Genomic DNA, 13,482 nt, shown 5'->3' on the forward strand with positions numbered 1-13,482 from the left:
CCATCTCCAGCTCGATCCCCACCCAAGAATATTGGGGGATTCCATGAGCTCTTGGAACATGCTTCCAAGAGGTTAGATTTGCCTACTCCAGTTAAGCGAATGGAGTGTTTTCTATATGACTTTGAAGATTCCTTGAGAAAATCTGTTCATTCCATCCCAATTGTCGATCATATTTAACTGAACCAATAATTTAGGAGGAATGCCTAAAATTAATGAAAAATCCAGCATCGGCCGCGGCTGTGGTCCCACGGATGGACAAGAAATATTAGGCCCCAGATACCTCACCAGTCTGCTTAATAGGTCATCATAGAGCGGATTCGGTGGTAATGCAAGCAGCTCAAAGATGTTCAAGGAATCCATCTGCCCCTTGTTCAGCACCACCAGACAAGGAAGGACGTAGATTAGACAACATAGAAAAACTTTTTGCATCAGTGTCAGCCAACTGCATCTGACCATCAAATGCATTGGCCATTCTCGCTCGATATGACAGATTTATGTGGTCAGATCTTGCTCTGCTTCTTGACCACTAGACTGAGGACAAAAAGAAGGAAGCCAAAGAGTTTCTGCAGGAGGGTGCCAGGGCTTCCTCTGAGATCATTGACGCAGCAATGGACTTACCTTTGGTCACCTTTAGTCAAATGGCAGGTGCAGCAGTCAAGCGCAGACAAGGATGGCTAAAGGTCACATCATTTGTTTGAGGTACAGACTACAATATTGTACATGCCCTTTGATGAGGAGAATTTGTTCGGGAAACATGTGGATGTGCCCTTCAGGCAATCAAGGTGGACACCGCCACGGCGCATTCCATAGGCACGCTCCTACAAAAACATTTTCAGCCCTTCATGGAAGAAGAGGACAATGTGCGTAGAGGTACTCCTACATTTGTACAGATACCAGTCGTACGCACAACAGAGCTATAGACCACAAAATGCCTGGCAACATCACCGGTACAGAAGCTCTGGAGCTGCACATATTAACCAACCAGACCATCAATAGATGGAAAAGGACATGACTCTACAAGAAGACTGTGACATTTCTACGGCATGTCACGTTGCATCACCGCAGGCAGAATCTGAACCATCGCCTCTCATTTTCTCTCAATCAATGGGAGAGTATTACCAACGACAAATGGGTATTGGATATCATGCCTCAAGGACACACTCTGGAATTCCTGCAGAAGCCCCCTTAACATCCACCATGCAAAACAGCCCATCAGCATCTTTCTCTCCTAAAAAAGGAAATTTCTGATCTTTTGTAGGGAGCTATAGAAGAAGTCCCTTTCAGGCAATAGGGCAGAGGATTGTATTCAAACTTCTTCCTAAAAAGTCTGGGAAATGGAGGCAGGTCATGAATTGCAGACAACTAAACAAATACATTAAAAAGCAACCCTTTTGCATGCTCTCATTGCAGGAAATCCTTCTCATGATGAACAAAGGAGATTTCATGACGTCTTTGGATCTTCTAGACACATATTTCCACATACCCATACACAGATGTCACTGTCCATTCTTAAGGTTCGAGTTAGCGGGGTGCCACTATCAATTCAAAGTTCTCCCTTTCGGGTTACGGTTGGCCCAAAGGGTTTTCACAAAGATACACCAGTAGCGGCCTTCTTAAGAAGACAGGGTCACCAGATATTCCCTTAACTGAACAGCTGGTTAATCAAAGGCCGAACATTCCATGCTGCAAAAGACTCTACCTTAGCTAGTCAGCAGCTTTTCAAGTTTCTGGTGCTTCATCTAAATGCAGAAAAGTCATCTTCCGCTCCAATCTAGTTCATTGACTTTTCTAAGGCCATCCTAGACACTTCATTAGCCAAAGCTTATTCAACTTTGGAAAGGATACAAAAGATAATACGTTTGGCCTCTTCCCTGCTGAAAAGAAGGTCTGTTTCAGTGAGGATGTACAAATCAAGGTGGGGAATGCTATCCTCGTGCATCCCATTAATTCCAAACTGTTGTTTAAAGATGAGACTTCTACAAAAACAGCTGGTTGCTCAGTGAGTTCATAGCCACTGATCATTTGAGGATATAATCAGCATCACCCCTACCATGATGAAAGCTCTGTTACAGTGGAGAAAGCAAAGCAGCATATCTTCAGGTCTCACATTCGAAGCAACACAACCCAGTTTCATAATGACAACGAATGCTTCATTAGAAGGCTGGGGAGCGGAGCGCATCTTCAGGGGCTGCAAATCTCCGGGAAATTGGTCCTATCCTCCAAAGAACCTCAGATGCACATCAATCTCTTAGAGCTGAAAGCTGTCTTCCTGGAACTCCAGTCATTTCTTCCCAGATTCCGCAGCGCCTATGTCCCAGTCAGAATGGACAACACCACCACCACGTTTTACCTAGCCAAGCAAGGTGGCAAAGTGTCACAGACCCTTTCATCTCAGGCCCAGCAGATTTGGGAATGGTTGATAAAACGCAACATATCACTAAAGGCAGAGCACGTCCCAGGCATAGACAGTGTACAGCCAGATTGTCTCAGCAGGGCAACCACTCACTGCCACCAGTGGGAACAAGAAAAAAAAAGATGCTTCAGGTATTCAAAAAAATGGGGCACACCAAATATGGACCTACTTGCTACTCTATCCAACAAGGAGTGCCAAAAATTAGGGAGCAGATCCCCACAGAGAGGGTCTTAAAGAAATGTGCTCCAGATTCAACGGACGGGAACGTTTGCCTATGTGTTTTCACCCTTTCCTCTCATACCCAGTGTGCTGCGCAAGATGAAGAAGGAGCCATGTCATCTCATTCTAATTGCCCCTACTTGGCCAAGACAATACTGGTACAACCGCGGCTTGGCCAAGACAATACTGGTACACTGAGCTGCTCCTGCTGTCAATATCCCTGCCCATACATTTCCAGCCGAAGAGCAATCTAATATCAATGAACAACTGACAGATCTTGCATCCTCAGATACAGTCTCTCAATTTATCAGCATAGCACCTCATGCCATGAACATGAGTTTGGATCCCTAGTTATACCAGCGGCATGCAGATCTATACTTGAACAGGTGAGAGCTTTTTCCACAGATACATCTTACGCTGCAAAGTGGAAGAGATTTTGATATTGATGTATCAAAAATGACATTCATCCTTTTTATTCTTCTCCAGAGCAGATATTACTGTATCTTCTCACTTGGCTAAGTCAGGCTTAGTGCACTCTTCCATCAAGGTGTATTTAGCAGCAAAATCCAGATTCTGTAGAAAAACTGGTGATCTCTCTCTCTCTGGTCCTGCCGCCTAGTCAAAGATTTCTTACAAGACCTTTTCAGGGCCTTCCAAATGACAAAAACCGCCCTCTAAAACCTTGCAGTTGAAAACGGTTCTATTCCAGCTGATGAAGCCACCCTTTGAACACATTCATAAGGCAGACATGAAGTATGTCTCATGGTAGACAGCCCTTTTAGTAGCTCTCACGTCAGCCAGGAGGGTTAGCGAGATTCAGGCTTTTTTTAATCTCCAAGCCTTTTCTGCCGTTTAAGACTGATAAGGTATTCTTGAGAACATATCCAAAATTCATTCCTAAGACTCTTTCCTTCTTCCATCTAACTGAACCAATAATTTTGGTAACATACTTTTAAAACGATTTTTCGGTGGTGGAGAAGGCTGTTCACTCTCTGGATGTTTTTAAGCGCTGCTTAAAAGTTCTACATCCACCAGACAAAGACTTTCAGAAGATCTGATCAACTGTTCATCTCTTTCGCACCTCCCAGAAAAGGGTATGCACTTTCTAGATGCAGGATAGCACTTTGAATATTGCCAGCTATTGCTTTTTGTCATAACAAAACGGGAAGACCGCTATCCAAGACTGTGACGGCACACTCAATGAGAAAGATGGCGGCATCCACTGCCTTATTCACTGGAGTCTCGCTCCCAGATATTTGCAGGGCAACAGCATGGGCCAGTGCGCATACTTTCACCAAGCATTACTGTTTGGAATCAGCATGGAAAGCTGATGCAGCTGTCGGACAGGCAGTCATACGTCACCTTTTTAACTGAGGTACTCGTTTTTTACACTTTGTTTTATTGTTAGTAGGCTTGATTACAATTGCATATATATATATATATATATATATATATATATATATATATATATATATATATATATATATATATATATATATATATATATACACACACACGTTTATATATATATATATCACCTGCTATTTTTTTCTTCTAGTTGTCTGCTAACTTGTGTTATATATCCCAGTGCTTTGAAGCTTACTTTAAGTTCCTTTTCTTCAGTGTGGTGCTGCCTAAACACTCTAAGGTTATTTACTGCTAGCTATTCTGATTCAAGCATGTGAATCTATGAAAGATTCAATCCTGGAGAAAAACCAGTTACTTACCTGTACATTGTGATATTCCAATATAGATATCTTTCATAGATTCACATGCAACCCACCCACCTCCCCATTTAGGCATGTTTGATATCTTAGATATTGCTAGATACATCTATATATATATTCATTTGTGTGCTCAGAAATCTGAGGTATGGTGGCTCTGCAGGGGTGAAGTGGTAACAGCCTCTGACTGGCTGAAGTGTGGGTCTTATTAGAACAATGTCAATTGGTTTTCTACGGCCTGTTAATATACTTTTGGTACTGCTTATTTTAAAATACTGTGGGGCTCCAACCATGAAGACATGGAAGATTCAAGCCTGTGAATGTATGAAAGATAGCAATACTGGAGAACCACAGTGTACAGGTAAGCAACTAGTTATTTTCTCAACAGGCCACAGCAAGGGCTATGGAAGGCTGCCAGGGTTAGGAGAGAAGTAATTGCCTGCATCGTTCCAACCCTTACAGCCTTCAGAGGCCCTAACCAGCTGGAAACCTTACAATTTTCTTTTGGACCAACGGCCATCTGCCTGTGAAAGTTTTTGGTACTTTTAAAGTTTTTTTTTTTTTTTTTTTGTTCTCCGCCATTTACCTAATCTCCCTGCACTATATTACCACCAGTTACTTACAAATATATTGGTGTTGTCAATAAACAAGTCATAACAGTTTTTGGGAGTTTCAGTAACTTACATTGCACAACTGCTCACCAAGCTAAATCTTTCAACAAAAAATAAAAAAAATTATCATAGAGGCAAAACCTAATGCATTTACCAATGCTTGTTAATAGATGTGCCTGCTTTTTAGGAACTCCATCCACGTAAGATTCACCCTTAAGTCAGCCTTATGTTGCACTTCATTTGCTTATACATTCAGATCAACCAAGGCACAACTTTCAATTGTATAAGTTATGCCACTTTCGTGAATCAGTCCGTTTGTGTTAAGAAATATTTTCCAGTAAACTTTATTTTACAAGGATACTTCAGTTTGAGCAAACAGATCTAATGCAAAGATCTTGGCAGACAAGATTGAATGAGAAGTTCCAGTGAGCGAACAATAAGCCATTTTTCGCTCCAGGTCTGCCACAGCATCTACAAATTTAAAATGTCTACTATAACCAGTGTGCCTATCAATGCAGATGTGAGGTAATAAGCTGCAGTATTCTTTCTGTGGCACACTCAAAAGCGGAGATTGTCTTTACTCAAGTTTGGAAAATGAGCTTCGGTTATGCAATGTGTAGACATCTGTGATCTATTTTGCAGAATTTACTTTTCCTAGAATGCATTTTCAGCTTCTACTTCTGAAATCTTCAAATTAACTACAAAACGTCCCACAAGAGCCAAAGCTACACCTGTGACTTTGCTATGCATATACATGTCGATATGAGGGAGAGTTTTTTGAGCCACCTCATTCACAAGTATTCTGCAAGTATCAACTTCTCATTGCTTCATGTGGTGGTGTGCAGTTTGCCCAAGAGAAGTTAGGAAACGTATTTGCGTAAGCCTACTGCTTTTCTCCCGGCTTTTTCTGTTCTCTTGTAGGGTCTACTAGAGGATGGGAATATGCTTGGATCTAGTATGAAAATGTAGCATAATGTTAACTTTGTCGAGCACTGTCAAATCTTGTCCTTGAAGTCTCTTCTCTGCCCAACACCCTCTAACACATACATCTGCCATTGTTCAAATCCTTCCAAATAATAAGCTCCTTCATTGTAAACCAGATTGGTTCACATGCACCCCCACAACAGACAGGTCAGGCAGAGCTGTTACCTCACTACTTTGAAAAGGATTTTCCTGTCGTGCTTGTAGTGGTCAGGGTACCATGCAATGGAAATATCAGAGCCATTAGAGGCTAAGAACAACAGTCATTATGAAAGCAGCTTTAAAATTCTACACATGGAATACATACTTGCTCTAGAATCCAGGAAGAGCTTCTGCCCTCACATTGGATAGGAAAACAGTACACCATAAACAATATTCTAAAATAAATTAATCGTTTCTCCCTATTGTATTATCAAAAGATCAAGCTGCAACTTTTCAGATACAGAATTCATACAATTTTGGTGAAAATGGCAGAGGTTACTATGATACATTAAATACACTCATCTTGATTTTAATATAGTCAACTTAAACACAATCAGTCAATCAATCCGTGCTTGTAAAGTGCAACTACTCACCTGTTAGGGTCTCAAGGCGCTGGGGGGGGGGGGGGAGTAGCGTATACCAGTGAGGTGGTTATTAGAAAAGCCATGTCTTCAGTTCCTTCGTGAAGCTGAGGACGGAGGTGGTTTGTCGGATGTGGAGAGGAAGGGCGTTCCAGGCGGTGGCTGAGAGGTAGGAAAAGGAGCATCCTCCTGTTCTGGTTTTCCTGATGAAACACAATGCCTAAATTTGAGAAGGCAATCCCAGTGCAGTGTCATTCGTCTCCCACTGGATGCCCAACATGAGAATCACAAATCAATCCCCTGTTCTAGGATTGAGTGTGGCAGTGGGAGAACGTGTTTCTTTTACAGTGGCTGATTCCCATCTTCAGTCCTCACACTTGAATTGGAGACATAATGTTATACAAGCTCGAAAATAAAATTACTTTGAACTTCAATTTCAGGGTTCAGCCCTTTTGTAAGAATCCTGTTTCAAAATATTGTCCATCTCATGTTGCTCTTTACAGTCATTGTTGTATTGCAATTGCCCAACATTACTGACTATCCCTCAGTGGTTTAAAGTTCTCACTAGAGTATACATGGTGATGCTCCTACTTTCATTAGGAAGGTATCACCGACAGAGATTACCAAGTCTGCTGTTTAGGCCTCAGTGTACACATACATTTGCCAAGCATGATTGTACTTATTTTAATGTTCCTGTCTGGTTTTACAGGGAATTTACTCCTAATCTGCTACTTCTGTGCTTCACCATCCTTGGGTGGCACTGCTTTGATTTGCATTCAGGAGTGAGTGATTGCTTTAATGGCAGAAGGAATGGAATCAACTTCCATTTATTTTAAGGTGTACAATGATGTCCTTTGTTTATTGTGAACCCTGCACCACATGGGTATTAGAACGTTTTACACAGATTATGTTTGAAAAAAAAGACATTACGGCAAAACAGGAACAATATTGAGCAGCATGGTAACTGGAAAGACAAGAAGGGAGAAAACAGATCTTTCTGGGCTCCGTAGACTTGGAAAAGATGTATTTTTAGATGTTTCCTGACCATGACAAGAGTGAGCATAGTTTTTTATCTCGAAGAGTACACAGTTCCATGCGGAAATCGCTGCATTAAAGAAGTGTGGTTTGCAAGAGAGGTTTTGAAGTTAGGAACTTCAGACTTCTTGGACAGTGAGGAGTTTGCTTAAATATGTGTTTTCAGGTGTATGTGTGACAATACAACTTCAATATACTTTTATTTTTTCTTGAATAGAAAGCCAAATAAGGGTGCGTAGTATTTGTGTTATTTGTTTACATTTTTTTTATGTCAGTGACCAGTCTTGCCACGGAATTCAGTATTGCCTTGATCAGAGAAAAAGAAACTTGTGAGGTGTCTGTCATAAAAATCACATTGCCATAGTAAAGCATTGCGATGACTAGAGGTTGAACTATATTTTAATGGTTGTAGAGTGATAAGATGCTTGTGCTTTTTTTGTTGTTAATTTGGTGGACGAAGTCCTTTGCAGACTCGCAAACTCGGTTGATGCGGGGAGAAGGCAAAGAGTAAGGACTGATGTTAACCGAGAGATCATAATTTGGGTGAGGTTAATAGTAAAACGTCTTCCGTTGCCAGAGTATTTAAAAGAGAGGGGTTCAAATTATTGTCAAGCTTGGATTAAATTCTTATGTTTGCAGAATTCCAAAGGCTTGTTCCAACCCTTTCAGAGTAAGCAGCACTGCTTTATACTCACAATATACATATACTCATTATCTTATACATTGACTTCAGACTATGCAAATGCAAAATTTAGCTCTTTAGATAACAGCTATGAGCTTATTGCCTGGTGTTGGTAAGAATATTACAGGTGCTGAGCGGAGTATGAATATATATATATATATATATATATATATATATATATATATATATATATATATATATATATATATATATATACACACATTATGCTGTATTTGATTGGATTGAGTTGCCATGTTAGTGTGGACTTTTTTCACAGTCACTGCTGTCGCAGGTTATATGTGTCAATGTGTCATTTGGGCTTAGTGGAGTAGAAGTTTAAAGTAATGAAATTTCATCGATGTGTTACTTTTTCAGGCATAATGTATAATGAATGACATGACAAAAATATTTGTATGAAACTTCATTACGTGTTTAGGATATGGTAACAAAGTGTTCATCTGTTGGTGAAATATTGTGCTAAAAAAGACAAATAACAAAGGTATCATAATGCAGTGGAGTTTAATCACTATAGTAGATGTATTTAGGCGCCATGCCAACATAATTTCAGAAGTGAAGCAGAACCCGTGACTTATTTTCGCTGAACTCTGTTCGGAGACGCTGTCGGTCTCCTTTGAGCGAGCACCCCTCCTTTTCAAGAGTTAATTTCCCCGAGAATAACATTAGCTGTTGCTAGCATTACCATGACTCGCCTGTTAAAAATAATGATGCTGCGAGCTCATTTGTAGCCATCAGTTGCTAGCGTTCAAAAGCTTGAGCACATCCCATCTGACAGCCTGCCTGCCTCCTACCATCTGCGACCTCCGCTGACTGACCTTTTCTTTCACAGTCCGAGAAGAAGAGAAGCGAAAGTTATTAAAGCGAGGCAGCGAGCTGCGGAGCGAGCACAGACAGCTGCAGGACAAAGACCAGCTCCTCAGTGATGCATTGAAGGTGAGCCACGAGATTTACTGCAGCCGCGCGGCGTCCGCGATCGAAAAAAGCCTGAGACTTTGCGTCCCCGCAGATGCTCCGTAGCATCTCCGAGTTCTGCTGATAATTTAGAATGGGGGAGGGGCGGAGAGGTGTTGACGGGTCTCTTCTCTGTATTGTTTCCCTTCCAGCAGCAATGTTAACACTTGCTTGTTTCTGTCTTTCACAGCCACGCGGAGGCCTTCTTCACTCATCAGTTAGGCCACACATTCTTTGAGCCTTACAGGTTTCAGTTAGATCCCACCTGCGGTAATCAGTAGGAATTTAATAAAGCCGCGGAGATTTAAAAGTGCGTGTCATGGGCCAGCTCTTTAATAATGCAGTGTGTGGGCGCTTTAGAAATTGAAAGACCGAAAACATGCATCCTACGTGAAAAAAATAATAAGCCAGTGTGGTCGCGTAGACGCTCACATTGTATTAATATAGTGCTTCCTACCCCTGACGAGGCTTCGACATAGCATTCCATAATTCTGCTGATAACTCAGAACAGGGCAGAGCTGCCTCGCCCCTGCTCTCCGTTTCCCTTAGAACAGCAGTTCCTCCTCATAAGTGTTCCTCCTTTGCATATGCTGTGTCAGCCATTCAGAGGCCTTCATTACTCTTCGGTCATGGCATAATCTCTGGAAGAGTCTCAGGCATGTTTCCATTAGTTCACACTCATTGTGATCATACGAATATTACAAAGATATGGCTGTTTCAAAACGTGTTCTTCACACACCTAAATAAATACCTTGTTACTGCAGAGTAGGAGTAGAGGTTATTACTGTAGCCACAGTTTTTGTTTGTCTAGCCCACTGAAAATCTAACAGACTCCTTTACGCACTTTACAATTTATTGTTAAGAGGTATGCAAATGCTCTAAAGAAACACAAACAAATAAGTTTTGTTTAGTTTAAAATAAAAAATAGATATTGCTAATGTCTGAATCTCACTGGTTATTTCCTAAACTTTCATGTTGAAATTCCGAGCTACCAGATAGGAATGAATTAATGGAAGTCAATTAAAGGCGCTTTCTCTCGGGTCGATGACTCCTGACCTTAAGTGTTGTCATCCTATTCCATCTAACTAGTCTAATGATTTTCACACACCATTAAAAAGAACCAAGTGAATGAAGCAATACCTCATTGCTTTCAGAGTAAACACTGTACTAACAAAAGAGGCTCTTATTTACCCATTTTAAACATCCTAGCTCTTTAGCAACCCTTTCAAGAACAACTAACAAATGAGTCTGGAGAGGTTAAATTTGAAACTTTCGAAAGCATGTTTGACAAATATTTTCCAGGGTATGCTCTTCTTGCTTGAAAATATAATTTCAAGTTATTTAAAAGGTTTTCTTTCCAAATCGAAAGTATAAAAGATTGAATCCACCTGTCACACACACCTAAATGGAACTCAGTCTGTCGCTCTTGGTATGTGACATATTTTCTAAACCAAGCAAGTTATTACATACACATACAACAAAGGTCGCCGATGACACCCAGGTGCATCAGTTTTGTGGCATCAATTTTAAATTGTCTTAAAATTATTGACCTCGCTCGAAGGTGGAGTTCTCTGACCAACAAGAAAGTGTTTCTGGAGAATTGCTTTTTGTGTAGTTAATTCATTCTTCTCTTTGTCTCTTTCCATCGCTCTTACAGAAATGCTTGGAGCAGAAAAGTAGGTTGTTGGCCCAGCAAAAAGGGACCCAGTCATCACTGGAACGCCTCAAAAATCTCATTAGACTGATACAAAACGAGCAGATGATTCAAGTTACCATGACAACCACTACCACCTCCTCCTTGCTCACAGTTCCCTGGATCAAACCATCATCTGCCTCCGCGGCCATGCACAAAGCCTTGCAGCAGTCGCAGAGTAACAACTGACACAGCTGGCCAAAACAATGACTTTACACAATAACGGAGGGAGAAAAGGGAAAGGACAACACGGTCTGTTTTATACACATTTGTGTGCTATGGGACTTAAGAACAGATTCGTGCAGTTTGTATGTTACATTTGCGGCAACTTCCCAGAGAGCAGCAGTGTACACTGCATTATTATTGCTGACACCTTCAGTGCTTAGAAGAATTTTTATGTTGGCCTTAATGTATTGATAGATCTGAAAACAAATGGAAGATCAAATCATAGCATCTTTTGGGGACTGGGTGACCCAGCAGACTATCTCAAGGTTGTTTTCCGCATAATGAAGAGTTTTGAAACAAAAGACAAGTAATCTGGTCAGGAGCGCTGGTTAACCTCTTTTGGGAGAGGGGTATAGAATTATAGCGCCGGCGAATGTATGTGCAGCTTGTCATCGTACAAAGAAGGCCTGCCACATTTATTCAGGTGAAGTGGGAATAGGGCTGGTGGAAATTGGTTTTGTTGTGGATACTCACAGAGCCTTCAAACAAAAAGATAGTTTTTTTCAGTATTACTCTAGCCGAGAATTGCAGATATTTAAATAAAAAAAACTATGAAGTTAGCGTTTCTAGTGGAAAATTGAAGTATTTTCATGCTGATGCTTGTGTATACGCATTCCGAAGTGTTTAAAGAGGTATGACTGTAAATCTCCTTACTTTTTTGCAGCTCCTTTTTACTTATTTTGCTATTGATGTATTTTCTCATGGAGTTTTTTTTGTGCAGGGTCTAGCAGAAAACCATCCAATGGTTAACTTTGCCAGGTTTTTATTTTGACTTTGGTTATGAAAATTTTTTTTTTAAGCAGATAAATATACTAATATTTTTTCTTTACTTGCCAGTACAGACAATATGCCAAAAATAATTACATTTTTGTACTGCATTTTTATTGTAAAAATATGTAATGTGATAAAAACTGCTTACTTTTTTTGCTTGCAGAATAATCTGCTAAATGGTACAGGAATAAAACTGCCTCCAGTGCAGTTTCTCATATCAGATTTACCTTGGAGGGAGGGCTGTGGCATTCTAGCCTTTTGCTTCTTTGGCAAATGGTGATCTTTTTGTTACTTTCTACATTTTACATGAATAGTATTAGCCCCAGAAGGTTCTAGAGCACCTGCTTGTTTCACTAGCGAGTCTTCCTGATTCTGCAAGGGTTGTCTGGCGCCTTAGATGACGCAGGCCTTCCCTTGAATACTGATAAGGCCTACCTCGGAAGTTAGTGAGGGCAAACCAGGTTTCTAGTGTGCCTGGACGCTTTTGTGATTTTGAACAATTCAGCACACAACTGTAGGAATGGGCAGAGGGAGACTGAATACAGTACTATCTTGCAAATTTACTTGTCCCAAACAAGGATATCGTTGACAATAGAATGAGTGTTTTTTTGCAGTCTCTCATCACTAAAGGCAGCACATGGTCCCTTCAACCATTTTCACAACTCCGGGAGAAACTGTGCCGTACAATACAAATCTATTTTAATACATTTAACACTGGGTTGAACAAGATTTTTATATTCTTTTATTGAAGAACAAAGCAAACTAAATAAAACATAATTGTTCTACATTGGTTATTGTATGCCAATTATGCATTCTTATGTGGCTTGCAATGTAAATGTTTCGGGTCCAATGGTTATGTTTTTTTTCTTCTCAACTGAATAGAAAAGGAGAAAAAGAAGAAAACGAGCAGCTACAAAATGTGAACAATTTCAAATGAAATGTCTTGGACTGTTAAAAGTAGTTTTTCAAAGGGACTGTCCAGCGGATAGTGTGCATAGAAAAAAAGTGTTTGTCTTAAATATGCCAATGTAGTTTTACTTCTTTCTGATGCATTAAACTTGATTGATAATTTAATGTTTTTTTGTCTGCTAGATATTTTTACCAAATGGCATTATTTCCTCCTTCAGTATTTCTCGTTTTATCAGAAAGTGAAGTGACATATGTAGTCTTTGACTTAAAAACAATACATAAAGTTTGCGGATGCGCAGGCATTATGGTTATGTGGAATGGAGAACCATGAGCCCTTTTGCAAGTATACATTCACCAAAGTGTCGCAGTTTATGTTTGCAATTGCAACTACTAAATTCCTATGCCCCAATTAAAATAAGTTCACCAAAAACCATAGTTTAACACTCTATAGTTTGCCCAGCTTGGCTACTTTCAAACTGATGCAACCAATAGGTCACAGCGTCGCCAATGATACCTGGTCTACGAAATGGTTAACGGTAGAAGCTCAGGTGCACGCTCTGCTACAGCCACAGACAGGCCACCACTGTTTTGCAACATCTCCCCAATGTATCCCCTTTCTTTTGCATTATAAAGGCCAACCCTGTTTTTTTGCTAGGTGTACATTCCCTTTCAATGCTAAGATTTTTT

The 13,482-nt window shown here is 40.4% G+C and overlaps 1 protein-coding gene across 4 annotated transcripts in view; it reads left to right on the forward strand.

Moving 5' to 3' along the window:
* PHF21B (PHD finger protein 21B) overlaps positions 1–12,960 on the forward strand; it is a 281,511-nt gene extending 268,551 nt beyond the window's left edge. For all 4 annotated transcript variants that reach the window (XM_069228266.1, XM_069228267.1, XM_069228268.1 and 1 more), the window contains 2 exons: positions 9,076–9,179; positions 10,855–12,960. In XM_069228266.1, coding sequence (XP_069084367.1) covers positions 9,076–9,179; positions 10,855–11,079 — 329 coding nt within the window. In that variant the 3' untranslated portion in view covers positions 11,080–12,960. The remainder of the gene's footprint in view (positions 1–9,075; positions 9,180–10,854) is intronic.
* Positions 12,961–13,482: the final 522 nt, after the last annotated feature.

The sequence above is a fragment of the Pleurodeles waltl genome, chromosome 4_1 (assembly GCF_031143425.1).
Source record: "Pleurodeles waltl isolate 20211129_DDA chromosome 4_1, aPleWal1.hap1.20221129, whole genome shotgun sequence".
NCBI lineage: Eukaryota > Metazoa > Chordata > Amphibia > Caudata > Salamandridae > Pleurodeles > Pleurodeles waltl.